General features: G+C 39.4%; 1 protein-coding gene across 5 annotated transcripts in view; it reads left to right on the forward strand.

Annotated features, from left to right (window-relative positions):
* The window catches only part of KDM1B (lysine demethylase 1B), a 49,715-nt gene that overhangs the window by 1,061 nt on the left and 20,903 nt on the right, over nt 1–27,751 (forward strand). For 2 of the 5 annotated variants that reach the window (XM_057699156.1, XM_057699154.1), the window contains 10 exons: nt 2,935–3,034; nt 3,895–4,022; nt 5,106–5,195; nt 5,737–5,848; nt 8,176–8,292; nt 16,905–16,943; nt 20,375–20,579; nt 22,289–22,473; nt 25,626–25,802; nt 26,226–26,300. In XM_057699156.1, coding sequence (XP_057555139.1) covers nt 2,948–3,034; nt 3,895–4,022; nt 5,106–5,195; nt 5,737–5,848; nt 8,176–8,292; nt 16,905–16,943; nt 20,375–20,579; nt 22,289–22,473; nt 25,626–25,802; nt 26,226–26,300 — 1,215 coding nt within the window. In that variant the 5' untranslated portion in view covers nt 2,935–2,947. Of the gene's footprint in view, nt 1–732; nt 771–2,934; nt 3,035–3,894; nt 4,023–5,105; nt 5,196–5,736; nt 5,849–8,175; nt 8,293–16,904; nt 16,944–20,374; nt 20,580–22,288; nt 22,474–25,625; nt 25,803–26,225; nt 26,301–27,751 lie in introns of those variants that run through there. The other 3 variants (XM_057699155.1, XM_057699157.1, XM_057699158.1) reach the window with 3 other exon arrangements.

Genomic DNA, 27,751 nt, shown 5'->3' on the forward strand with positions numbered 1-27,751 from the left:
GCACACACAACTCGAGGCGTCTACGCTTTTTTTTTTTTTAAACCTATTTTAGTGAAGAAAGGCGAGTGGGAGGGGAGGTTTCTTCAGGAGAAAATAACCATCAATAATTAATTATCTTCCACGCAGAGAAAGTAGTCAACAGAGCAATCGGGTAATTGAACTGGATCCATATTTCGGAAAATTTGATTATTGTGGGTGCAGTTTTAAGGGGCCCAAAGGGAAGCTTTTGTTCCTTTTGTCTCCGAAGAAGTTGTGTAGCAGTTTGTCTAATTTTGAGAAATTATGCTAACGCCACTATAAATTTTTATTCCAGTCTGGAGTTCTTTAGATTCATATTTTTATGAATTCTCTGTCTTTTTAAAAAGTTTTTTGGATAAGCTACTTCTGAAAATGTCCTTGGAATTACTAGAGTAGAAATCTAGAAATTGGTATATTCACTTATATATTTACACACCCCCAACCATTTTTTTCTTTCCTTTGTCACATTAAAAGAAAACCAAAGCTATGAATTCAAAATTAGGAAGAAATATGCTTATAAAGTCATATTGAACCTGAAACAAATTGATCATATTTAAAGTTAGGTGTGTTTATTAATTTGAGGAACAGGTGGGAAAGCACTTTCAGTAAACTAATTTGTTTTAATGACACTTTTGATCAGTATTTCTAAGGCTGTATTTAAAAGCACAGTTAACTGTAGTCCTTCCAACTTAAATTTTTTTCCTCCATTTTAAGCCCCATGAACCAGCAACAGTGAAAATACAGAAATTACAGTAAGTGTCAAAAAAGGATGAAGGTGCATAACTGTTAATTGTATAGTTAACTGTGAAAAAATTACTGCCCTAAAAATCTTCTATCATATTTTCCCCAGACAACACATATCTCTTAACGGCTTTTATAGCAAATGTTTTCATTTCCTCTTAACCATTTCTTGAATTACATCATTCTTCATTGCAATCAAATACATATTTATCAATATACAGTGGGGTTAAAATGTTTGATGAAATTTCCAGAAACTAGGCTTTCTTTTGAGAGTGCTTGCATTCACAGGTAACACAGTCAAATGTTGCATGAACCTGATTTTATTTCTGTTCCTAAACCCCACATTAGACTCAAACATTTTTGCTACAGTACTTAACATATACTGTCTACATGTTTACATACACTTTATTTGTGGTTCATTTTATGAATAAGATGGGATATATGTTTTACATAAAGAGATTTGTTAGATTGGACAAATATTTTGACAATGTGATCCAGAATGCCTTCTTTGGGTATAACAATTATAGGTAGACAGCAGTACTTTTGAAATCATTAGTGCTTTAGCCAGCTATGTAATGAGTGCTGTAAGACTCATGGCAATTTTTTTTAGTGGTTAAAGAACTGTATTGCATTTCAGAATATGTATACGGTTTATTTGTTCACAACTAACAATGGTTTTGAGAAAGTGGAGACTGAGTCAAAGAAAAACCATCGATAACGTTGGTGTCAAGATTTCTCAGAGTAGATTTAGATGGCAGACTGAAAGTTTTCACGTGATGTTAATCCATGAAAGATGCACTTATGAATGTTAGTGCAAACCATAGGATTACAGTTTATACTAAAACAACAGGATTACAAGCCCTTCAAAGCTTTTCCCCAAGATTGAGATCGTATATGTGGGATTTGTATCTTAAGATAACACTTTTCCACTTTCAAATTCCTTATCCATAGGTATGTCCTGTATTTCTTTTTTTTTTAAGATTTATTTTATTATTATTTTTTAAATTTATTTTAAAAAATTTTTGGCTGCGTTGGGCCTTTGTTGCTGTGCATGGGGTTTCTCTAGTTGTGGCAAGTAGGGGCTACTCTTTCCTGCGGTGTTCAGGCTTCTCATTGTGATGGCTTCTTGTTGCGGAGCATGGGCTCTAGGCACTCAGGCTTCAGTAGTTGTGGCACACGGGCTCAGTAGTTGTGGTGCACAGGCTTAGTTGCTGTGCGGTGTGTGGGATCTTCCCGGACCAGGGTTCGAACCCGTGTCCCCTGCATTGGCAGGTGGATTCTTAACCACTGCGCCACCAGGGAAGCCCATCCTGTGTATTTCTCATGCCATCATTTTGTTTGCCTGTGTGCATGCGTAGTGAATACAGATCAGGGAAGGAGATGTATGATAACTGTAGGATCCATATACTATTGAGTACTTACTGATGCTAAGCACTTTTCATTCTTTATCTAATTTAATTGAAAAAATACTAACATGTTAAGTCTTATTCATGGCTTTTTTGCACTATTTTGCGTGTAAACTTTTGGTTCTTAATGTTTGTTTAACTGTGCTGTTATTAGACTAGTTTGAGAACTCATAAAATTTGTCCAGTGGAAGGTATTAGTGACTATCTAACCCAGATTCCTATATTCAGTAGTGAATAGCCAGTGTGTGTGAGATTTATTTGTTCAGTTTTATTGAGAAGGAATGAATGAGTTTTCTTTTTAAAGTATAATAAGAGATCAAAATTCAGGAACTAAGAAGATGCAGTGAGATAGAGAGGAACATAACAGACAAAAATGAGATATTTTTACTCATTGAATTTTATAAACAGTAGTGTCATTTGTTTATTGGTCATTCATGTGTGGTGTTTCTCATTTTTATTTGTGTACTAATAGACAACAGTTACTGAGTACTTATACCGGCCTGGTGCTTGAAATCAGTTATTTTGCTTAATCCTCACACCAATGCTAGGGTACACTCTGGCTGTGCTCATTTTATATATGAGAACACTGAGGCTTAGTCTTAGCTTAAGCAACTTGAAAGCAATGGCTTCGCACTCAGGCCATCTAACAGCGGACCATATTCTCTTACCAACTAAACTACGTAATAACTTGACTCCAGAGTATTGAAAGTATTAGATGCTAATATTTAATGTTTGCTTGTTTGTTTGCTTTTGTTTTGTTTTTTTGCAGACTTTCTGATACAATGGCAACCCCACGGGGGAGGACAAAGAAAAAAGCATCTTTTGATCATTCTCCGGATAACCTTCCTTTGAGGAGCTCCGGTAGGCAGGTATCACTCATTCATTCATTCAATGCACCTGTTTTGAGCCACAGACTTAGTGTGATTGGGACTGAAGAATTAGAGGTGAAAGGGTATAATGCCAGCCCTCAAGGAACTTGCAGTCGAGTGGAGAAATTCACCTTGGGACAATCACTGTGATAAAGTGATAGAATGCAGGGAAAATAAGCGCATCTGGCAGTGGGAACTGCAGAGATAAAGGCGTAGAGTGTGAATCAGCACGGGGTGCGCAGAGAATCACAGCTGTGTGGTTGCCTGTAGGATGGGAGCTGGGGTCAGAGCATGCTTGGCTTGGTGTCATTCATAGGAATTTGGACCTCAGCTTGTGGTTGGTTGGGTACTGTTGGCGGGTTACTTGATGCCATCTCTCTTATAGGGCTTTTTTTTTTTTTAAAGAAAAATATTGAATGATGTAATTCTTTTTCTAGAATTTGTCTAGTTTTTTTTTTAAATCTGCAGTACCGAGAGGATATAGTAACTGCTCTAAGTAAAGAAAAAAATTCTTGAGAGTGGCTTTTATTTTTGATGATAACAGCTTTTAAAAAAATTATTTTTTTTATTGAAGTGTAGTTGAAACAGCTTTTTCCTAAGAGAAGCTCGTATGCATTTTAGTTCTCTACTTAGAGACCTGTTGTTAAAGTGCTAGTTTTAAATTTCTAGCAAGTTAGTGAAGTATTTGCACAGGGCATTCTCAGGGAAATTGCTCTATCATCAGCTCCTACCCCAGTGCCAGGATGCTGTTGATCTTCACATTTAGAACTAACATGGAAGTGATTTCAGAAGTAAACCTCCTACCAGCTTCACCCTTGGCCGTGCTGGTGTAATCTTAACCTCAGCTGGTTCTTTCTCAGGTGAAGAAAAAGGCCACAGAGATAGCAGATGAGGATGAAGATGGTGGGTCAGAGAAGAAGTACAGGAAATGTGAAAAAGCAGGCTGTACAGCCACGTGTCCTGTGTGCTTTGCAAGTGCTTCTGAAAGGTCTGTTTAGATGGTGGGTCTTGGCCTCACCTTCCTGGAGGTGAGAGCATTCATCCTCAAGTATAGTCTTCCTAAAGATACATAGAGATACTATTATCCAGCACTGGCAACATTGCCTGTACATTTTGTACAAACCACGCACTGTGCCCCTCTATACACTCCCCTGCTAGACTAGCCTGTATCAGCTCTGCACAGTGACCAATCTGTGTCCTCAAGTCCCATCTGCAATAGTTGTACTTCTGGTGGTAGGGGACGGTGGGGTGGGGGGTTGGGGAGGGAATAGTTTGAGGATGAAATAGGGGTAAGAGGTGGGCGCAGAGTAGAGAGAACCTTGAACTCCCTGTAGAGACCAGTATATGCTTATTTCCCTGTGCTTCTTTTCTTCCTCATATAACATATCTTCTCCTCCAACAGATATATTCAGGTCTCATTAAAACTGTGTAGCTAACGGCACTCTTGCCATATTTATTGGGATGACCCAATCATAACCTTTTACTTCTAGAGAAGAATCTTCAGTTAACATTCACCAAAACTTGGAAAACAAATCCTGGGGTTTTTGTTTGTTTGTTTTTGTTTTGTTTTGCTTAGTCACAAAGAGGTGGTGGTGTTACCGTTCATAGTGGCATTATATTTCATTCTTTCACTACATTATTTGCCGTGTGGCAGGTTATATTTACTAGATTGCCCACCAGATGATCCATTTCCAGCTGGCCAGATTCATTCACTGTTCAGTATCAGGCCAGATGTTATTACTAAAGACTACACTTCTCTCCTTCACCCACATGCAGCAAGCCCACTGGCATCCCTTCTTTCATGTCCTAAAACCCTATCATCACTCCATGGAGTCTTGACAAAACTGTTAAGTCCCAGGCTTTTGTGATGGGTACCACTGTGTCCTCATCATACATCATTCTGTATCAACCAGCCTTTCCATTTCCCCTGTTGTCATCTGGTTGTTAGGATTCTAAGTGGAGGTAAGGCAAAAATGGGCTCATAGGAGGTGCTTGATAAATGTTAAAAAAAAAAAAAAGTGAGAAGAAATGTTTATTCATTACCAAAGCTGCCTGTTTTTGCTATTTTCAGATGTGCCAAAAATGGCTACACATCCCGATGGTATCATCTCTCCTGTGGGGAGCATTTCTGTAATGAATGCTTTGACCATTACTACAGAAGGTTTGTTCTGATAATTGTTTGAGGTTTCCATGGTGGAAGGGATGGTGGCATGGGCAGTGGAGGGGGTCAGGTGGTTAAGACTGAGCCCTCAGGCTTACTGAATTATTCCACTGTTTCAGCCACACCTGTGCTGACTACAGGTGTGCCAGAACTGATGCTGTAGTTTGCGTGTGTGTACGCTTATGTGTGTGTGCACACGCAAGGCTCAAAAAGTATCTGCTGTGAGACAGTCATTCTCCTTAGTCTGCAAATTCTGAAAACTCTAGGAGCTGCTTTGTTCTTCTGTGCCGATGCGTGGGGGCAGGATGCAAAGGGAGGATGTTGACAACTAGAGGGTGCCGGACAGACAGGGAACCATCCCTTCTTGATAGTTTTAGCTACTAAAACTGATAGGATTGCAACCTGTTTTATGGGTACCATGACAACTACCCCCTCCTTATAATATCCTAGTTAAGTCCTTTATGTAAGATTTCTATCTGCCTCCTGTTTTGAAAACCTGAATAACTTATAGCTTGATACATTTATTTTTATTGTTTTTCAGCCATAAGGATGGATATGACAAATATACGACATGGAAAAAAATATGGACTAGCAATGGAAAAACCGAACCCAGTCCCAAAGCATTCATGGCAGACCAGCAGCTCCCCTACTGGGTAAAAAAGACAATGCTTTATTGTTCTGTAAAGCATTTGTAGAGCTAAATGCAAGAGGAATGGATGAAAATACCAATTTTTAGGAAAGTTTTCTTTAATTACATTTATTCTTTAACTGTTAAAGCAAATCACATTTTTGATTTTTGTAGAAAAATCACATAATTCAACCTATAGCGTAAAGAAGAAACTAAAGACTCATTACCAGCCATTGCTAAGTTTGGTACATATTGCTCTAATCTTTTTTTCTGTTTGTGTTTTTCTGTGTATGTTTAAACACAATTCCATGCCTTATATACACATCGTAATTAGGTTTAGAATCATACTTTGCAAGTCAGTTTTTGGTAACTTTGAGTTTTTTTATTAGTTTAACTTTAGATCATTTTTTCCATCTAGCCATTCTTTGAAAACATATTTTAGCGGTTGCATAGATAATATAAACATAGCAACATTTAATAAATGATTTGCTAATTTATTTAATATTATAGGTAATTTGAGCTTCTCTCTGCATACTTAAAAATTTTTTAAATTGAAACAAAATTCACATAACTTTAAATTCACATAAAATTAACCATTTTATAATGTACAACTCAATGGCCTTTAGCACATTTACAGTATTGTGCAACCACCACCTGAGTCTAATTCCAATACATCATCCACAAAGAAAACCTATCCCTGTTCAACAGTCACCTCCCATTCCTCCCTGCCCTCAGCTCCAGACAGCCACTAATCTGCTTTCTGTTTTTATGGATTTACCATTTTGGATATTTTATATAAAGGAATCATGCAGTATGTGACCTTGCATATTTGACTTCTTTCACTTAGCAGTGCATTTGAGGTTCATCCTAGTTGTAGCATGTGTTAGGACCTCATTCCTTTTGATGGGGGAATAATATTCCCCTCGATGGATTTGTCACATCTTACTTATCCCTTCTTCTGTTGATGGACATTTGGGTCATTTCCACCTTTTAGTTATTGCAGACAGTGTTGCTGTGAATATTTGTGTACAAATATTTTTGAACATCTATTTTCAGTTCTTCTGTGTGCATTCCTAGGAATGAAATTGCTCGGTCATAATAAATCTACGTTAAACTTTTTGAGGAACTGATAACTCTTTTCCGTAGCTAACTACTGCACCATCTCTCATTCCCACCAGCAGTGTATGAGAGTTCAGATTTCTCCACATCCTCACCAACTCTTGTTTACCTTTTTTTTTTATTATTATTATAGCTGTCTTAGTGGGCATAAAGTGGTATCTCATTGCGGTTTTAATTTGCATTTCCCTAATGACTAATGCATCTTTTCTTGTTCGTGCTGGCATTTGTATACCTTCTTTGGAGAAATGTCTGCTCAAGTCTTTTGCCCATTTTTCAATTGGCTCGCTTGTCTTTTTGTTGTTGAATTGTGAGTGTTCTTTATCTATTCTGGATACTGGGCCCTGATCAGATGATTGATTTGCAGATATTTTCTTTTCTCGTATTCTTTAGGCTGCCTTTCCACTTCTTCATAGTGTCATTTAGTGCACAGAAGTTTTCAGTTTTGGTGAAGTTCAGTTTATCCAGTTTTTCTTTTGTCGTTTGTGCTTTTGATGTCATATCTAAGAATTTATTGCCAAATCTGAGTTCATAAGGATTGACTCATATTTTCTTCTAAGAATTGGATCATTTTAGCTCTTTACATAAAGGTGTTTGATTCATTTTAAGTTTCGTATATATATCATGTAGGGGCCCAGCTTCATTCTTCTGCAGATGGATATCTGCATGCTTTTTTATTTTGGAAATAATTTTAAATTTATAGAAAATTTGCAAGGGTAGTACAGAGTTCCCATATATCCTTCACCCAGTTTCTCCTACTGTTATTACCTAACACACCAGGACTATATTTTAAACAAAGAAATTAACAGTGATACAGTAATAATAACTACATTACAGAGTTATTTGGATTTCTGCTGTGTTTTTATTAGTGTCTTTTTACTCTTCCCAGATGCAGGCCCAGATCCCACATTGCATTTAGTGTGATACTTTTTTTGACTAACTGCAACTAAATTTAACTCTCTTTCCTTTGGTTAAAGCTAGAAAGCCATTCTGACAACAGTAGTCAGATCCCCTTTGCACTTTTCAGGGACTGAGCTAATATTGAATCAGAAATTAGCTTGATGGGGTAAAAGTGGATTTTATGGGTGGTGATGGTACAAGAGGAAGAAAAAGTATTTACCTGGAAGGTTGTTGACCAAATCATGTGGAGAAGATGGCAAAGTGAGACGTGGAAGATAGAAATGCCAGCTCAGGTGGCACCAACCCATTGACCTTGACTTCTTACTTTCCATGTAGGTTCAATGTACAAAACCTGAGTGTAGGAAATGGAGGCAACTTACCAAGGAGATCCAGCTGACTCCACAGATAGCAAAGACCTACCGATGTGGCATGAAACCAAACACTGCTGTTAAGGTATGATCTATGTTGGTTTTCCTTTTGAATTAATAGATGGGTTAGTTTGGTTGTCAGTAAGTAGTAATGGTGTATATTTTTCATTAAATGTATTGATCATTGTATCAGGATTGTATTGTCCCATATATAACAGAATCGCAACTACAATGGCTTAACCAATTAAGGCTTTTATTTTTGTCTCATTATAAGCAGTTTAAATTTACTTATTTATTTTTGGCTGCTTTGGGTCTTCGTTGCTGCGTGCAGGCTTTCTCTAGTTGCGGTGAGTGGGGGCTACTCTTTGTTGTGCTGCGAGGGCTTCTCAGTGCAGTGGCTTCTGTTGTTGCGGAGCATGGGCTCTAGGTGCGTGGGCTTCAGTAGTTGTGGCTCACGGGCTTAGTTGCTCTGTGGCACGTGGGATCTTCCCAGACCAGGGATGGAAGCTGTGTCCCCTGCATTGCCAGGCAGATTCTTAACCACTGCACCACCAGGGAAGCCCCCTACAAGCAGTTTAGAAACAGGCAGTCCAGAGTTGGTGTGGTTGTCCAAGGAAGTCTCCTTCTAGTTTCCAGTTCTGCTACAAGATCATTAATGCACTGCCAGCCATCATTCCAAATTCAAAGCAGAAAAGATGGGAAAGGCTGGGGTATCCCAAGCCAAGTCTCTCCTTTTATTGGGAAACCAGGAGCCTTCCTGGAAGTTCCAACAGTAGATTTCTATTTATAGCTCATCGGCCAAAATAGGATCATATAGCTACTCTGAGCAACAGTAGAGACAAAGGAAGAAAATATTTTATAACTGTTGCATGTTTTATATTTTATAAAATATTTTATAACTAGAAGAAAATATCTTATAACAGGATCAAAATTAGGATCCTGTTAGTAAGAGGAATATATGTTTGGGCTGTTAACAGTCTTCCATAGTTGGTATAGTGTACCTCTTTTGAGATTTGACAGATTACTTAGAGTTTAACAATATTTTAATTGCTTAAATGTGTTAAAGCATTCATCTACAAAATGTCTCTAGTTCCATCAGTACATTAAAGAATATTAGGAATTGTAATCACGGAAGCAAGATGCTTTCTTCTTTGAAAATTTTGATTTAATTCACATAGCATAAAATTCACCCTTTTAAAGTTTATAATTCAGTGGTTTGCAAAACCTACCTACATTGAGTGGTGGTATTATTAGATGTAAAATTACATCTTGTTTTTTAAAATTGAGGTATAATTACATACTGTAATTATATGCACAGATCTTAATTGAATTTCATTGAGTTTTGGAAAATGTCCACACTATGTAGCCAGTACCCCAATCAAGATACATAATGTTTCCACCACCCTAAAAAATTCCAGTTATTTCCTTCCCTCCCTCCAGAAGCAAATACTATTTCGAATTTTGCCTGCTCTTGAACTTTGTAAAATGGAATCAGTCAGTATATACTTTTTTGTCTTTGGTTTCTTTCACTGAGTAAAACGGTTTTTGAGATTCATCCATGTTCTTACACCGATCAATAGTTTTTTCTTTTTTATTGCTGAGTAGTGTTCCATTGTATGGATGTATCACAATTTATTTCTCCTGTTGAAGGGCATTTGTGTTGTTTAAAATTTTTTTGCTGTTATGAATAAAACTGTATGAACATTCTGTGCAAGGGTTTTGTGGACTTATGTTTTCATTTCTGAAGGGTAAATACATAGGAAATTGCAGAGTCATGTGGTAAATTTATGTTTAAGAAGCTACCAAATGGTTTTCCACAGCTGTTGTACCAGACTACAACAATTGGTGGTAGTACTTTCCTTTTCCTTTCTTTTTTTTTTTAATTTTAGCCATTCTAAAATGTATTGGTTTATGTATTGATTTATCATTGTGGTTTTAAAATGACAGTCTCCTATGTTTTATTTGAGGAGGTTTATTATTTTAGCCTTTTATATTTAGGACACTAGTCTGTTTCAAGTTAATTTTTGCTTTTGATGTAAGATATAGGTCAAGATTCAATTTTTTTTCATATAAATATCTAGTTGTCAAAAGGCAGTTTTTTCCCCATTGAGTTATTTTGGCAACATTATAAAAAATCAGTTGGCCATACCTGTCTATTCCTGGACTCTGTTCTATTAATCTCTTTGTTTATCCTTAACCCAATACCCTGCTGTCCTAATTATTATATCTTTATAGTAAGTCAGGTAGTATAAATGCCTCCAACTTTTTTTCCCCCAAGATCATTTAGGGTATTTTAGGTCCTTACATTTCTATAAAAATTTTGTTATCAACTTGTCAGTATTTCCAAAAAACTTTTGGGACTTTGATTGGAATGCATTGAATCTATAGGCTATTTGAAGGAGAATTGACATTTTTACATTTTTTTTTCTTCTAATCCAGGGGTCAGCAAACTATGGCTCATGGGTCAAATCTGGCCCCTTTCGCCTATTTTTGTAAATAAAGTTTTATTGGAACACAGCCATGCTCATTCATCATGTATTGTATATGGCTGCTTTCACGCTGCAGTGGCAGAGAAGTTGCAGCAGAGACCATATGATCCACAGAGACTAAAATATTTACTTTCTGGCCTTTTAAAGAAAAAATTTCCCAACCCCTTTTCTGACCCATGGGTGTGGTCTATCGCTCCATCCTTTCAGGGTCTTTAATTTCTTCCTGCAGTGTTTTCTAGTTTTCACAAAGAATGTATTCTGTCAAATTTATTTCTAGATACTTTATTTTATCTGTGATCGTAAGTAGAATTTATTTTTAACTTTTCAAGTTGTTTGTTGCAATTATATAGAAATACAGTTTAATTTTGCATATTGACTTTATACCCAGAGACTTTGTTGACTTCACTTTGAATTCCATTTATATTTGTGTAGATTTGGGGGTGGGGGGGATTCTACAATATCAACTGTGAATAAAGACCGTTCTGCTTTTTTAAAAAAAACTATCCTCTTGCTCATTTTTTCCCTTACGTTATTGCATTGGTCAGGGTCACCAGTACGGTGTTGAATAGACGTGAAAGAGCAGACATCCTTGCCTTGTTCCTGACCTTAGGAGTGATGTGTTGTGTTTTATCATCATGTGTAATGTTGACTGTGGCTTTACACAAATGCCTTTTCTCAGATTGAGGAAGTTCCTTTGTATTGCTAGTCTGCTGAGAACTTTTTATTATGAAAGGAGGTTAGATTTTGTCCGGTACTTTTTCTGAATCGTTTATGATGATCATATGGTTTTTCTCCTTTAATCTGTTAATGTGGTGAGTTACACTGATTCTGGAATGTTGAAACAACCTTGCATTCCTGGGGGAAAAAAATTCCACTTATTCTCAATGTATTATCCTTTTACTGTGTTGTTGGATTCAGTTTCCTAATGTTTTGTTAAGGATTTTCGTATCCGTGTTCACGAGGGGTAGTCTCTTGTAATGGTCAGGTTCTGCTATCAGAGTTACGTTGGTTTCATAAAATGAAATGAGAAGTGTAACCTCCTCTATTATTGAAAACTTTGTGGATGGTTGATATTATTTCATGTTTGGTACAGTTCACTAGTGAACCCATATGGGCCAGTTATCTTTGTGAGAACTTTTGAAATTACAAATTCAATTTCTTTAACAGATATTCTATCCATTTTAGATATTCTATCCATTTTAGGTGGGATAGTCTATCCATTTTAGAATATTGTGTTTCTCAAGAAATTTGTCTGTCTCATCTACATTGTCAAGTTTGTTAGCGATAAAGCTGTTTGGAGTGTTCTCTTAATTCTCCTTTTAATGTCACTGGTATTTATGGTGGTGTCCTTCATTTATTGTTGATATTGGTAATTGGGAGTGAAGGGTGGACAGCGTTAATCTAAGCCTGGGGCAGAGTCCTGGAATTAACAAATCCTGTTCTAAAATCTTTTAGTTTAGCCCTAAATTGATTCTCAACAGCAACCTCCGGAGTAGAAGACCTCTCTGGGGGATAGAAGAGAAAAAAAATGGGAGGGGACTTCCCCTGAGGGAGCAGGTAATTGATTTTCCAGACTGAGAGGGTACACCGAAGGAAACTGGGGTTTGAGTGATGAGGGTACCATGAGCTTGTGTAGCTAAGGGGAGTGTGTGCAGATGGTGGGAACAGTATGTTTGCACTGAACTTAACCAGCACCTGTGCTCCAGATTACTTCTCACGGGAAAAGTAGACTCAATGGCATATTATTGTAATATTTAAAGAAGAGTTCAGTCAAGGAGCAGTCAAAAATAGCAGACTATTTTCACAGATACTAGCCTTTGGGTCATTTTCACTCAACGTATTTCTGTGAAGTTTCGAAACAATTTTAAATATATATATTGGATTGTTTGCATAATAGTTGCCTTACTAAATATTAGGTATGATGTTTACATTAAAAATTCCCATTAAAATCATTTTGTTCTGTGCTTTCACTAGCTCTGGTTTAACCATGGTTTGGACATATCCATAACTCCTCTTTTTCACTTGCTGATAACTGAATCTAACTTTGACTTCATCTCTGCTAATAGTTCAAAGTATCGATGTCGCTTTCTTTGATTACTTGATTTTTCTTCGGGTGTGTCATTTACAATTTCTTCAATTTATGTAGTTTTTGAAAAGTTTGTTTTCTTTAGGATGTTTGTTTTTAGACAAGTGATTTGTTCATCATTGAAAAATTCAAACAATGTAGAAAAATAATGATTAAAAAAATTCATGCAGTCATCATCATGAAATAACCATTATTAAATGAGATTCATTCAGGAGATTTCATGCATGTATACAAGGAGAAGGCCTGGTGGATAGATAACTTCATATTAAGGAGGAGTACTATATATTCTTGTTTTATGTAAAATGATTCAGTTTAATACAACGTAATTTAAAATAAGTAAAAGAAGCCAAAGCGAAGTAAGAAATTGCTGGACATAGGACAGTTATTTCTTCACCTCAAGAAGTAGTAGTTTCTAAAAACTCCCTAAAAGCTTAAGAAAATACATGATGAGGATGTTAAGTTGGAATCACTCTAGGTTTTTATTTTTTTTATTTTTATTTTTTTTATTTTATTTTTTTATTTTTTTATTTTTATTTTTTTTATTTATTTATTTGGCACATGGGCTTAGTTGCTCCATGGCATGTGGGATCTTCCTGGAGCTGGGATCGAACCCATGACCTCTGCATTGGCAGGCGGATTCTTAACCACTGCGCCACCTAGGAAGCCCACTCTAGGTTTTTAATAAAGTTGCGTGTTTCAGTGTTGGGTTATGTCAGTTGACATCCTGCTGTGACAGAGGAAAAAGTAAGTGACACCATACTTCAGCCCACCTCCCTTTTTCTCTCTCCCAGTTTTTGTTAATTTTGCTGTTTTGTGTTCATTTAGTTTGCTCTGTTGGAATATCATTTTTTTCTATGTACGTCCCCTTCGTTGTTTGCTCTTGCAGTTTTGTGCAATTATGGCTTCCCACAGTGTCTCGTACTACAGTTCCTTCTATCCCAGATATTTATTTTGATTCATCACTTGGTTGGATGTATTTTAACATCAAGTACTTTTTGCTAGGAGAGCTCAGAGGTGTCAGAGTCGTTGTTTTTGAAAAAAACTTAAATGTTGTTCTCTTCTTCCACCTATCTTCAAGTTGAAGGCTTTATGATCTTCTTAAATCCCAGCCTCTAAGGATGGTATTACATTTTATAAGTCTCTCCCGCCCTCCCCAAGGAATCCTCCTCTGAGACCCTGCTGCTCCATTCCGATTGATTACCATCCATAGCCTGAACTTTTGAAATATTTATTTAAATAGTGTTTATTGACCCAGAGTCCCTTTGGTTTTCAGGTTGGTCTTCTGTCAAGGACAAAGTCTGGAAAGGTTTATTTGTAAAACAAGATTAAAAAGAATGGTAGCAAACAACACACACTGTTTCGGAGCTTGCTTTTTGTCATTTAATACATCTTAAAGATGCTTCCATCTCAGTACCTAAACTTCTCTTTCTCTTTAAAGACAGGAAAATAAATAGTCCATTGAATGGACAGATTGTGATGAATTTGGCGTGACTGAAGGGCATGTAGGTGACATTTAAACGTTTGCCGTTAGTGAGAGTGCTGTAGTGAATAGCTTTGTATCTGTGCTATTTTTCAGTGTATGTGTAGGATCTATTCCGAGAAATAAAATTGCTGTGTCAAAGAGTATATCCAGTTGTTTTAAGATGAAATAATTCTTAAATCCAAAAGAGGATTTATAACTTGTGTGTAAGGAATACAGAATGAAGGCGAACACTCACTGTGTACCCACCACCCAGTTTAGAAACAGAATGTTACCACCGCCCCTCAGTAGTTATCTTCCTCTGCCTCTTCTGCAAGAGCAAACAATATTTCACATTTTGTATTTATTATTCCTCAGCTTTTTTAAAAATAGAGTTGATATATATATATCAAACCCTAAATATATATATGAAACCCTAAATAACATAAAGTTTTGCATATTTTTATATTGGTTGTAAACTGTATCCTATTGTGTGTATTTCTCTGCAGCTTTGTTCTTTTACTTAACATTGAGGTTTTTCAGTTGCATCCATGTTGATGCCTACAGCTGTGGTTCGTTAATTTTCCCTGCTGTGTAGTTTTGCATTGTGTGAATCTACCCCAACATGTCTATTCCTCCTGTTCATTGGTGGGAGGGTTGTTTTTAGTTTGGGGCCTTTACACACAGTCCTCCTGTGAGCATTGTTGCATGTCTCTCCTCATGCACACATGCAAGAGTTTCTCTGGAATGTATTCCAAGGGCCAGATTTCCCAGACCATATGGTATGCCAATCTTCCGTTTATTTAGGTAACTTTTTAAATTGAAATATAACATACAAACGGAAAATGCACAAGTCAAAGTGCATAGCTCAATGAATTTTCAGAGTCCCCATTTCACCAGCTCCCAGTAGAGAAACTGAACACTTACCAACCCCACAGAAGCCCCCTTGCACCCCCTTTCACTCACAGAATCCATCTCTTGCTCCACCCGGAGGAACTACCTACTTAGTCTTCTCCCCCATCCAAATACTGAGCAGGCCTGCCGCTGCTTAGCTTCTGAGAGCAGAGAGCTCGGGCACATTCAGGGTGATGTGGCTGTAGGTCCCTCTTGTCTCCTCTTCTGACTTACAGCACTGTGGCTGTTTTGCTTGCTTCTGAACTCCATGTAAATAGAGTCAGACAGTACGTGTGCTTTTGGGTCTGGCTTCTTTCACTCACTGTTGTGAGGCGCATGCATGCTGTAACATGTCGTTGTAATTTATTCTCTTGACTATAATACAGTTTATTTCTCCATTCTACTCTTTTTTTAAAAAAATAAATGTATTTATTTATTGGCTGCGTTGGGTCTTCGTTGCTGCATGTGGGCCTTCTCTAGTTGCGGCAAGTGGGGGCTACTCTTCGCTGCGGTGTGTGGGCTTCTCCTTGCTGTGGCTTCTCTAATTGCGGAGCACAGGCTCTAGGCGCCCAGGCTTCAATAGTTGCGGCACGTGGGCTCAGTAGTTGTGGCGCACGGGCTTAGTTGCTCTGCGGCATGTGGGATCTTCCCGGACCAGGGCTCGAACTCATGTCCCCAGCACTGACAGGCAGATTCTTAACCATTGCGTCACCAGAGAAGTCCCCTCCATTCTACTCCTGATGGACTTGTGGGTTGTGTTTAGCTTCTCTGTCTTACAAACAATGCTCCTTTGAACATTTTCTAATCCTTCTCTTGGTGCACATCTCTCTAGAAAATACAGGCGTACCTTCTTTTATCGCACTTCACTTTTTTGCGCTTCGCAAAATGCATTTTTTTTTACAAACTGAAGGTTGTGGCAACCCTACATTGATGGTTAGCATTTTTAGCAATGAAGTATTTTTCAATTGAGGTATATACGGTGGTTTTTTTTTTTTTTTGCTATTGCACACTTAGTAAACTACAGTATAGTGTAAACATAACTTTTATATGCACTGAGAAACAAAAAGTTCCTTTGATTCACTTTTATTGCGATATTTGCTTTATTGCAATGGTTGGTCTGGAACCGGACCCACAGTGTCTCTGAGATATGTCTGTATAGCAAGGCTAGAATTGCTGGGCATATACAGTTGATTCTGCAGGGACTGGTTCCAAGATGCCGCAGGTACCAAAATCCAAAGATGCTCAAGTCCCTTACATAAAATGGTGTTATATTTGCATATAACCTACGCACATCCTCCCGTATACTTTAACTCATCTCTAGATTACTTACAGTACCTCATACAATGTAAATGCTATGTAAATAGTTGCTGGCGCATGGAAAATTCAGGTTTTATTTTTTGGAACTTACTGCAATTTTTTTTTTTTGGAATATTTTTAATCCCAGCCTGGCTGAATTTGTGGATGTGGAACCAACTGTAGTATGTACATCTTCAGATATACAAGATAATGCCAAATTATCATGCATTTAAAAGTTTCAGATTTTGTCAAATTGTTCTGCAGAGTGATAACATTCTTTTAGATGTCCACCCAGGACATCCCTACAAGAGGAGCTATCTTCCTCACACCCTCACTCAAGTGGTGTTTTATCACACTTTTTTCTTTACCAGTCTAATTGGTGAAAAGGGGTATCTTATTGAAAGTCAATTGACACTTGCCTATATTTTATAATTAAACCTAATTAATGCTTGTTTTTTGCTTTGTTTTTGCAGCCTGAGACCTCAGATCATTGTTCCCTTCCAGAAGATCTAGTGAGTATTTCTGCATGTTCTAGACTAGAGCATGTCACACCTTCAGTGATAAGTACTCTAAGTAAATGACAGTTACAGTTTTATGAGTGTCTCTGGTTGGTTGCTGATCAGAGGCTTTTTAATCTAACATGATAACAGTGGTGAAAATTCTAGCAATAGGGGCATTATGGGTGATCCTCTCCCAACTTAAAAAAAAAATAACTAAAATTGTATTGCTGTATGTTAAAAGGAAATAAAAAGGCAGAAACTGACATCTTGCCTTCCTACAAGGATCAGACTTGTTATACTTGTTTTTCAAGGGTGACTTTATGACCTTCTCTCCACTTGAATTCTTCCAGGAAAAGAACAAGAGGCCCCTAATTTGATGGTCTTGGCCCAGATTCAACTGTGAGAGTGCTCTTGTGTATTCTGACCTCAGCATAACTGCTGCCCTGCCCTGCCATAACCGTCCCTGCCCAGATGTGGGAGGGGGAGCAGCCGGCAAAGCCGCGTCACATTTCATTTGTTTTAGGAAACTTTGCTACCTGAGCTGGCTGATTTTGCCACATAACCAGATCCAGTGGCTGTTTCAGAAAGTGATTTTTTAAAATTCTGAGTTTCTGACTTATTCTGTGATTCAGAATTGTTGCATTACAATTGCATTACAATTACAATTACAATTGCATTACAGTGATTCAGGATTGTTAGTTGATAGTTTTTCTAGGTGTCTGAAACTCAGGGACTGTGACTGATGTTTAGGCAAAGGGAGAATTGACACCTAGCATATCTATTGTTACATAAAGGGCCGTGTGAAGTACACACACACAGACACACACATTAAAAAAAATTATTTGTACCCTCAGACATTTCCATAGTAAAGCGGTGGCCTAAATAATTTCTGGATTTAGGGTAGACAGGACATTATAGACATTATAGAAAGAAAGGAAAAAATAACTTTAAATACGGTTACAAATACCTTAAGCATATTTCCCCTAAGAGTCAGACCATTGTGCATGCAAGGAATCTGAACTTTAGGACAGAGGCCATATTGGGATATAAAAACTTTATAAAGTTTGGAAGAGTCCCTGGATGTTCGTCTGCCAGTTATTTATTTTTGTCTTCGGTTAAAAAAGAATCTGGAGCAGGCTTACAGCCATGTCACCTATCCCTATTGCCGTTGTCCTATTCATATGGATTCTGGGGTTACCTTTAAAGCAGTTTCTAAATTTTGAGTGCCTGAATTAGTTTCCTAGAGCTGTGCTCACAAATTGCCACAAACTGGATGGCTTAAAACAATAGAAGTTTATTGTCTCATAGTTCCAGAGGCTGTAAGTCTGAAGTCAAGGTGTTAGGAGGGCTGTGCTCCCACTGAAGGCTCTAGGGGAGGATCCTTCCTTGCCTCGTCCAGCTCTGGCATTGCCAGCAGTCCCTGGCGTTCCTTGGCTTGTAGACACATCACTCCAACCTCTGTTCCATCATCAGACGGCCCTCTTCCTCCTGTGTGACTTCCGGTCCCTGTGTCTCTTCCTCTCTTCTTATAAGGACACAGTCAGAGTGGATTTAGGACTCATTCTACTCCAGGGTGATGAATTACATCTGCAAAGACCTTGTTTCCAAATAAGGTCTCATTCTGAGGTTCTGGGTGGACGTAAATTTGGGGGGGAAACATTTGAACCTAGTGTAGTGGGCATTTCATTAAATATACTAATAGACTGACTCTATCAAGCACAGTTTCTTCAGTGGTATGTGTTTTAAAGGCAAGAGTGGAACGTGTGATGGCATACCGACAAAATGATAGCCAGCTGTCCAGGAGTGGTGAGCGTGCTAACACACTCGGAATGGCAGGACCACACGCTGGTTTATTAGTCGCTGAGTTTCTCCTACTCTAAAGCAGAGGCTGGTTGGCACGCCCTCAGGTGGGATTCTAGGGGGAAGAGAGCCTGGGACAGGAAGCAGGATGGCAGGGTCTCTCTTGGGTCCTGATTTAATTTCCCAACCTAGCTGCAAGGCCCAGGAAGTAGATTAGAATGGGAAGCACGTGGGTTCATGGTTTGTTTTTGGTTTTGGTTTTTTGCTGTTTATTTTTTTTCTCTTTTTTTTGTTGGTTTATTTTATTTTGGGGGGTTCGTGTTTTGTTAAGGCACCTACATTCTGCCTCCTGTTTGGTCCATTTTGAGTGTCAGGATCTGAGCCAGGAAGGGGGTGCACTGAGGCAGCCCTGGCGTGTTGGAGAGGGAACCAAAGCTTGCCTTCTGTTTGGTCCAGCACAGGCTGGGCAAGGGTAGCCATACCTAAAACAAGCCTTGAAGACAAAGGTTGCAAACTGAAAAGCCTTCAGGGGCCGGGCAAGTAAAATAGATGTGTGAAGCAGGTGGGAGTAATTTACGGGAGGGTGTTGGGGCTGAAACATGCTTGCCCCAGATTTGGACTCTGAAATCTGAAGAGCAAATAAAATGCATCTCGAGTTCACAAACCCCTGCATGTTGGCAGGTGGCGTCTGCTGGGAGCCTGGAGAACTCACATCAGAGGGTCCCTGAGCCCAGGGTTTTCCTCTGTCAGGTTCCTAGAATTCCTGGAGCATACATTCAAGATAATGTTTAGCAAAGGCTGCCTAATATAGGATTTGTGGCAGTTTTGCCTTAGAAACCAGGTAAATTTTATTTTTATCACAATAGTCAGTCATCTTGGGGTTGCTTTGATCAAATGACTCCATATGTTATCAGCTCTGGATTATCATCACATATTTTTAAGACTGAAAATAGCTTTTTTGATTCAGTTCTACATGGAGCATCTTATTTTGATGCTTGTCATGTGCTTTGCCCTCTGAAAATTTTTTAGTAGCTTCTGGCAAAAGGCAGTAATGTTTGACTTCTACTCCAGAGAATTATTTTTTCTGCTGAATTTTACAATTTCAGTTATCTTTAGATCCTAAAAGGGGCAAGGGATGGGTGATCAATGATTACTGAATAGAATGAAGTTTCTCATGTCAGAATTAAACAAACCTAGGCTTGCAGTATAGTCAGTGGGTGCAGCCTTAAGACTTACCTGGTGTTGGGACTTCCCTGGCAGTCCAGTGGTTAAGACTTCACACACCCAGTGCGGGGGCACGGGTTCGATCCCTGGTTAGGGAATTAGGAACCCTCATGGCGCAGCCAAACAAACAAAGAAAGACTTACCTGGTGTTGGTGGGGTTTTTGTGAGGGAGGGAAGGGGGGATCTGAAAGAACTTGGCCTAGGAAACATCCTCTCCAGGTCTCATCAGGCGTTTTTGTTTCTAAATCTGCCTGTGCAGAACTGTGGTCTGGGAGTGCAGAGCGGGAAAAGGCAGAGTAGAAGGGTGAAGGATGAATGAGGGTGAATGACACGACGAGACCCATCTGTCCTTGGCTGACTCTGCACGTACCTTTCTTGTCTGCCATCGTCTCTCTTCGTCTTGCTCTGTCCCCTTGCAGAGAGTGTCGGAAGTTTCCAACCATTGGTGGTACTCCATGCTCATCCTACCTCCTTTGCTGAAAGACAGCGTGGCCGCACCCCTGCTCTCTGCCTACTACCCTGACTGCGTTGGCATGAGCCCGTCCTGCACCAGCACGCACCGCGCAGCCAGCGATGCCAGCCCCGGGAAGCTGGAGCACTCCAAGGCCGTCCCCTCTGTGCTGGGTGAGAGCTGGTCCCTGCTTTCCCTCCTGCCCCCGCCCTTGCCCTGGAAATGTGTGAGTGAGCAGAATGGAAAAGATGGTTTCTTTTTAATGTGTGCAGCTGGATACAAAGCACCCTCATTATTTCAGGGATCTGCTTTCGTGTGGCTTGCATCATTTGTATACATTAGGCAAGTAGTTTTCCCCGCGATCATTGGGAAAGCCTGTAACACTTGTCCGGGAATCGTGCCTGTGGAGTTTAATGAACATTTCTCTGAAAGTTGGATAGCTGCATAATTTGATGATAATGCCTGCTTCACTCTGACATGCCGGAAGAAAGTTTTGACTCTATGAGCCGCCCTTCTTTTTTCTCCCTGAGTCTTTCTGCTTCCAATTACGCCATTGATAATGTCAGCCAGACGACCCACTCTTGAAAAAACTTCAGGTCAAGGCAGGCAGACTGATGACCATTTACTTTAAAGGGCTCTTTAAAATTCTCCATCAGAATTCTTGGTGTATGAGCAAGCATTCTATCAAACTTCATCTTTGATGGTGCAAGTAGGTTTTGACATTGTGGCCCTGTCTTAAGGTTTTTAACTAATAACACTGGGCCCTCCAAAAATGTAGGGGCAGTCAAAATCAAAGCTGAAGTGATAAATCCCAGTGTTAATGAAGATGTGAGGAAACAGGCACTCAGATACTGTGAAGGATAGTTTGGCAGTGTGACTCAGAAACCTTAAGATAGATGTTCTTTGGGCATAGGAATTTATCCTAAATAAATTATCAGAGATTATCAAAAGCAAGTCCAAAGATTTGTGTGGCATTGTTTATAATAGTGAAATAATTGAATGAAATTTAAATGCCCAGCAATAGGGGAGTGGTCAAAGAATAAGTAAGATAATATTGTATGTCCATTGAAGTCATCTTTAATGACATGGGATGCTGTTCTTGAGAAACAGGTAGGAAAAAACAGCCTTTTTATTGTATTTTTTCTGGCTTTGGAAAAACAAATATGAATAGGGAGTATTTCTATTCTCTATTCACAGAAACGGAACCAAGGTTAGACTGTGCTCTTAAATGTTAACACCACTCAAGGGTTATCAGGGATTAGTGATTGTTATTTACTTCTATGAGCCTATTAATTTTATAATCAGAGAAATTCCAGTGGAAGTTTCTTTTAAGATATATTTCCGTGGGGGCTTGGCATTCGGTTGGGTTTGGAATTTTAGTCTTGCCAGATGAAGACGTTCTAGAGATCTGTTGGAAAACAATGTGAATATGCTGAACACTACTGAACAGTAACACTCAAACATGGTTAAGATGGTAAATTTTATGGCACGTGTTTTGTTTAACCACAATAAAAAATTAAAAAAAAAGTTTCCAGACTTCCCTGATGGTCCAGTGGTTAAGACTCCGCCCTTCCAAGGCAGGGGATGTGGGTTTGATCCCTGCTCAGGGAACTAGGTCCCACATGCCGTGTGGCATGGCCAAAAAAATTAAAAAAAAAAAAAAAATTCCATGCCACAGAAATTGAATTTTTGAAGAAAGAATGGGAAAAAAATTTTAATTCATGCCTATTTTGTCTAACTGGACCGAGGAAGTGGACATATTTATGTAGGACAGATTAGGGAGCTTGTCTAGGCTCTCCTTTCTGGTTTCCGTTTGCTCTTTAGTTTACCCGGATTTGGAATTTACAGCTTGTGAGGTCTGCCCATTCGCATCATCTCTCAGTTCCAGGCATGAACCGGTACTTCCAGCCTTTCTATCAGCCCAACGAGTGTGGCAAAGCCTTGTGCGTGAGGCCAGACGTGATGGAGCTGGATGAGCTCTATGAGTTCCCAGAGTATTCCCGAGACCCCACCATGTACCTGGCTCTGAGGAACCTCATCCTTGCCCTGTGGTATACTAACTGCAAGGTGAGTGAAGAGTGTGTTGGCCAGCAGCACATGGACACAGACTTCTGTTAAGGAGAGGAATTGCTTTATCTGTGGACGGAACCTTTGGATATGGGAGTCTTGACCTCAGCGCTTTTGACATTCGTGTGGATGTTCTCTGTGTGGGGGCTTTCCCGTGCATTGTAGGATGTTTAAGCAGCATCCCTGGCCTCTACCCACTACGTGCCATAGCACCCCCTTCCCCCAGTTGTGACAACCAAAAATGTCTCCAGGTATTGCCACATGGGGGCAAAATCTCCCCTTCATGAGAACCCCCACTTTAGACCGTATGTCATCAGAATTCTTGACTCCCTAGTGAGTGAGTATATGGTGTAAAGTTTGGTTCAAGGAGTTCCAATGACAATGCCAGGAGAAAAAAGAATAAAACATGAAAGATTGGTTTATAAACTCATCGAGGGCAAGGGTTCTTACCTTGTTATCCTCAAGCATCTGAGACCAGTGATTTGCTCTTTGCTGGGACTGAGTAAATGTTAGGGCCTCACACAGTGCCCACCTTGAAAGGGAGGAAGATAAATTGAGGGGTGGGCAGGGTGGGACCATGGGTTTTTTTTGTTTTTGTTTTTTTTAAAGCAAAGACTTTCCTGACTGGTATTTTTCCAATTTATTAATTTCTTCTGCAATTATTTGAGTGACTGCTGAAAGCAGAACGTTTTGCAGGACTGCCAAAGAAGGCTTGATTAAAGAAAGATATTCTGATTCCACCCTGGTATTTCACTGAATTAGGCTCCAGTCTGAGATTACTTGAATAAGTTATGGCTGTAAATGTAGTTTATACGAATTAGACCCAGGTGAGAGGGTTGGGCAAGGTAGAATTATTCATTTCCTCTTCAGCAGGCTTGAGGGAGGTATTCAATAAACATTTGCTGAACTAAACAAAACTGTGGTCAGAATTTCCTGTGAATTAGTTGCAAAGATGCACTTTTCAGAAACAGCCTTGGGTTCATTTTTCTTCATGTTTCTTTCTAGTTGACTTTGTTGGGATTTTTTAAAATAAATTTATTTTATTTATTTATTGGCTACATTGGTTTTTTATTGCTGCATGCAGGCTTTCTCTAGTCGCGGCGGGCTGGGGCTACTCTTTGTTGCAGTGCATGGGGTTCTCATTGCGATGGCTTCTCGTTGTGGAGCAAGGACTCTAGGTGCTCGGGCTTCAGTAGTTGCAGTACAGGGGCTTCAGTAGTTGTGGCTTGCGGGCTCTAGAGCGCAGGCTCAGTAGTTGTGGCGCACGGGCTTAGTTGCTCCTCGGCATGTGGGATCCTCCCGGACCAGGGTTCGAACCCATATCCCCTGCATTGGCAGGCAGGTTCTTAACTACTCTACCACCAGGGAAGCCCTCTTTTTAGTTGACTTTGAAATTTGACTTATACAAGGGAAGAATCTTATAAAGCAAAATCCTCCACTTATCAGTGTGGATCCATTTTAATTTGTAATAAGAAGATAGCACGTATTGTGTCTATTTAATACTCTAGTGGGGAAATTCAAATATGGTTGCTTTAAAGGAGTCAAACTTTGAAATGATTTTTTTTTTAATGTCATGAATACAAACACATCTTTTAATCTTCTGCAGCAATCGAAGCCAACGTTGTACATGTTATTTCTTTCACATTTTGAGTATATAGTCATCTTCCTGTGTTTGATCAGGTTCTGGTAGAGCTGGGGACTGGGGAAAGGCCAAAGGAAAGGCCAGAGGTGGGCGCCCCCCGACTCCATGGCCCAAGCCTGTTCAAACTATATGACACTGGGCGGAGGCCATGTTACTCTTGAATCTTTGAAACAGACCAGGGCCTTGCCAAAGCTTCTGGGGTGAACAGAGAAAGTGGTGTCTTTTTTTTTTTTTTTTAAGTTCCTAAGTCCATTCCCTGAACGTCTTATCAGTGGGGATAAGGATGAGGCTCCAGCTCTTTCTGCGGCCAGTGCAAACAGCAGCCTGGTTTCTGTAATGGCCTTTGTCGTGTGGTTTATTGAGTCAGGAAATATTTGTTGTGTGGTCTTCCCCCACGCTCCCCGTATCAGTCATTCTCTGCGAGGGGAAACGTAGGTGACAAAACATAGATTGCTGTGTGCTTCTTTTGTCTCTTTCTTCTTTTTTTCCTTGGCCAGGCAGACCTCCCTTTGGTCTTCCTTTATTGTAGTGATAAATGATGGATACCAGTTACCCAGAGAGGTTTTGTTGTTGTTGTTGTTTTAATTGTGGTAAAACACATACAACATACAATTTGCCGTTTTTACCCTTTTAACCATTGTAAAATGGGTAATTCAGTGGCATTAGATACACATACAGGGCTTCCCTGGTGGTGCAGTGGTTAAGAATCCGTCTGCCAATGCAGGGGACGTGGGTTTGAGCCCTGGTCCGGAAAGATCCCACATGCCTTGGAGCAACTGAGCCCATGCACCACAACTGCTGAAGCCCACTTGCCTAGAGCCCGTGCTCTGCAATAAGAGAAGCCACCACAATAAGAAGCTCATGCACTGCAATGAAGAGTAGCCCCCGCTCTCTGCAACTACAGAAAGCCCACTCATAGAAACGAAATGCAGCCAATAAATAAAAAATAAATAAATTTTAAAAAATACATATACAGTATTGTGTAACCATCAGTTGTATGTAGTTCTAGAACTTTTTCTTTACCCCAAGAGGAAACTCCACACCCATTAGGTGGGGACTCCCCATTCCTTCCTTCCCCCAGCTTCTGGCAACTACTAGCCTACTTTCTGTCTCTGTAAGATTTGCCTGTTCTGGGTATTTCATATAAACAGAATCATGCAATATTTGGCCTTTTGCAACTAGCTTCTTTGCTTAGCATGATGTTGTCAAGGTTCACGCCTGTTGTAGTGTGCGTCAGCACTTCATTTCTTTTTATGATCAAATAATATTCCACGTGTGGATAGACCACCTTTCGTTTATCCTTTCACCTGCTGATGGACGCTTGGGTGTCTTGGCCCTTTGAATAGTCCTGCTGTGAGTTTTTTTTGAACCTGTGTTTTCAGTTGTTCCCAGTAAACACATAGGCGTGGAATTGCTTGCTGGGTCAGATGGTAATTCTGCATTTCACTTTTTGAGGAACCAAGAGTTGTTTTTGGTTGGTTTAACAGTTCGGTTTTATTTCCAAACACAGGAAGCTCTTACTCCTCAGAAGTGTATTCCTCACATCATTGTCCGGGGTCTCGTGCGTATCCGCTGCGTTCAGGAGGTGGAGAGGATACTTTATTTTATGACGCGGAAAGGTCTCATCAACACAGGAGTTCTCAGTGTCGGCACCGACCAGCATCTCCTTCCTAAGGATTACCACAGTGTAGGTGACGGTGACTCTAGCGATCCTCCCACCGTCGGTCGTGCTAAATGCTCGTCCATTGATGTTAATAACACACGCAGAACTCGCGTTATCACCATAGAAGTTGTAAAGCAGGACTTTTGTAGAATATGTGTTTCTCTAGGGAAGAGAACATCAATCACCGTTCCCCAAATGGTAGAAAGGAGGAAGGGCTGACTTAGGACAAGTACTAATGTATTCTTTAGGGAAATAACTTTCTAAGGACAAGCCATAAAAGAAATACAGATAAAGGAACAGTGCTTGCCAGTTAGTACCTTCTAGTACATTGTTTTCATTGCTCTAATTGGACTTTTGTTTCTTTTCCTTCCCTCCCTCCCTTCCTCCTCTCTCTCTCTTTCTCTCTCTCTCTTTATTCCTTCCCTTCTTTTTTTTTTTTTTATAAAGAAATCAGTCATCGTTGTTGGGGCTGGTCCGGCAGGATTAGCAGCTGCTAGGCAACTGCATAACTTTGGAATTAAGGTAAGATTTGGGGGACATGGAGGCGTGGAAACAGATGGTTAACTGCTCCTTTGCTCCAAATTTTCTAAGACTTGGAAATTAGTTCCTGATTTTAGAAAATACATTAAAAAGATAAATACGTTATATCTTTATATCTTTACAGTCGATCCTAGAAAAGATACGAAATTTGAAATTGGTTTAATAAAAGAAAGGTAGAGGAAATAGAAACTCCAGCAGCTTTGGAGAGGATTTTAGACGATGACGGGCAAGATGCAAGAGACTCTAAGATGATGTGAAAGCAGAAATTCTTGGGACTTCCCTGGCAGTCCAGTGGTTAAGACTCTGAGTCCCCATTGCAGGGGACATGGGTTCAATCCCTGGCTGGGGAACTAAGATCTTGCATGCCACATGGCATGGCCAAAAAAAATAAAAAATTAAACTAAATAAAAAATCAAAAATTCTTGACGTGCTATTGATACAGCAGCAGAGAAAAAGCTCTTGTTTCTGCAATAGTTTGAGACAACAAATAGCGGCTTGGAAAATTCACCATTTCCTGTATATTAAATAAAAGTTAATGAAGTATCCAGATAAATTTTTTAATGCAAATCAGAGGTACACTTTGAACCTTACTCTGGAAAACAAAAGCCTTTGCTTAGGAAGCAAGGTTGAATTAGTTAATCAAGGGTTGAGACAGAATTATATGACTTCTGTAGTTGTTCAAAATTAGCCAAAATAGAGATGATTACAAAAAAAAAAAAAGTGCAATTCAGTATCTAATTTCCGTTAGAGTCTTTCAAATCTCCCAGATTTCTGGGACTTCCTACGTCTGACTCATTTCTCCTTTTTAAAGAACTTGTTTTGCAAGGACTTCGGTCTGCCATTAAACCAAATGTGAAAATCAATTTGGCAGCATTGAGTTAGTCTTTTTCACAATGTCTTCTCTGCTGTAATTGTTTCAGAGATGAGAAACTTTTCAATGGCTGTTCCTAAGAGGTTTTCCCTTTGGTGGAATGCAAGACGTACGTCTTGGATTCTGTATACATTGCTGACAAAATGGAAGAATCTGAGTTGAATTCATAGGAAGTTTTTGTGTGCATTTCAAAATATTGTCTAAGTGGTATTAAACTGTGAGGTGTTTTAATTGGTCATTTATGTATTTCAGCATTAGACATTAGGGCCAAGGTTTCTTGTTGGTTTTTTACTTGGGAAATCCACAGATTATGTTACAAGGAGGGTAATTGCTAGCCACAGTCTAGGGGGTGCTGTGTTCAACATTCAGCCTTCCTCTTATAAACTAAACAGAAACTAGAAACAAATTGTTCTGGGTTTATCTGAAGTTAGAGAAAGAAGGTGGGGAGGGAAGAATCATGAGTTGTAGCCTTTCTAGTTGGAGAAAGTGAGAAATTTAGGTCCGGGGAAGAGGAATATTCAGGGGAACTCTGTTATTCTCTCCTTTCTCTAGGGAGACTCCA

The sequence above is a fragment of the Hippopotamus amphibius genome, chromosome 11 (genome assembly GCF_030028045.1).
Source record: "Hippopotamus amphibius kiboko isolate mHipAmp2 chromosome 11, mHipAmp2.hap2, whole genome shotgun sequence".
Classification (NCBI taxonomy): domain Eukaryota; kingdom Metazoa; phylum Chordata; class Mammalia; order Artiodactyla; family Hippopotamidae; genus Hippopotamus; species Hippopotamus amphibius.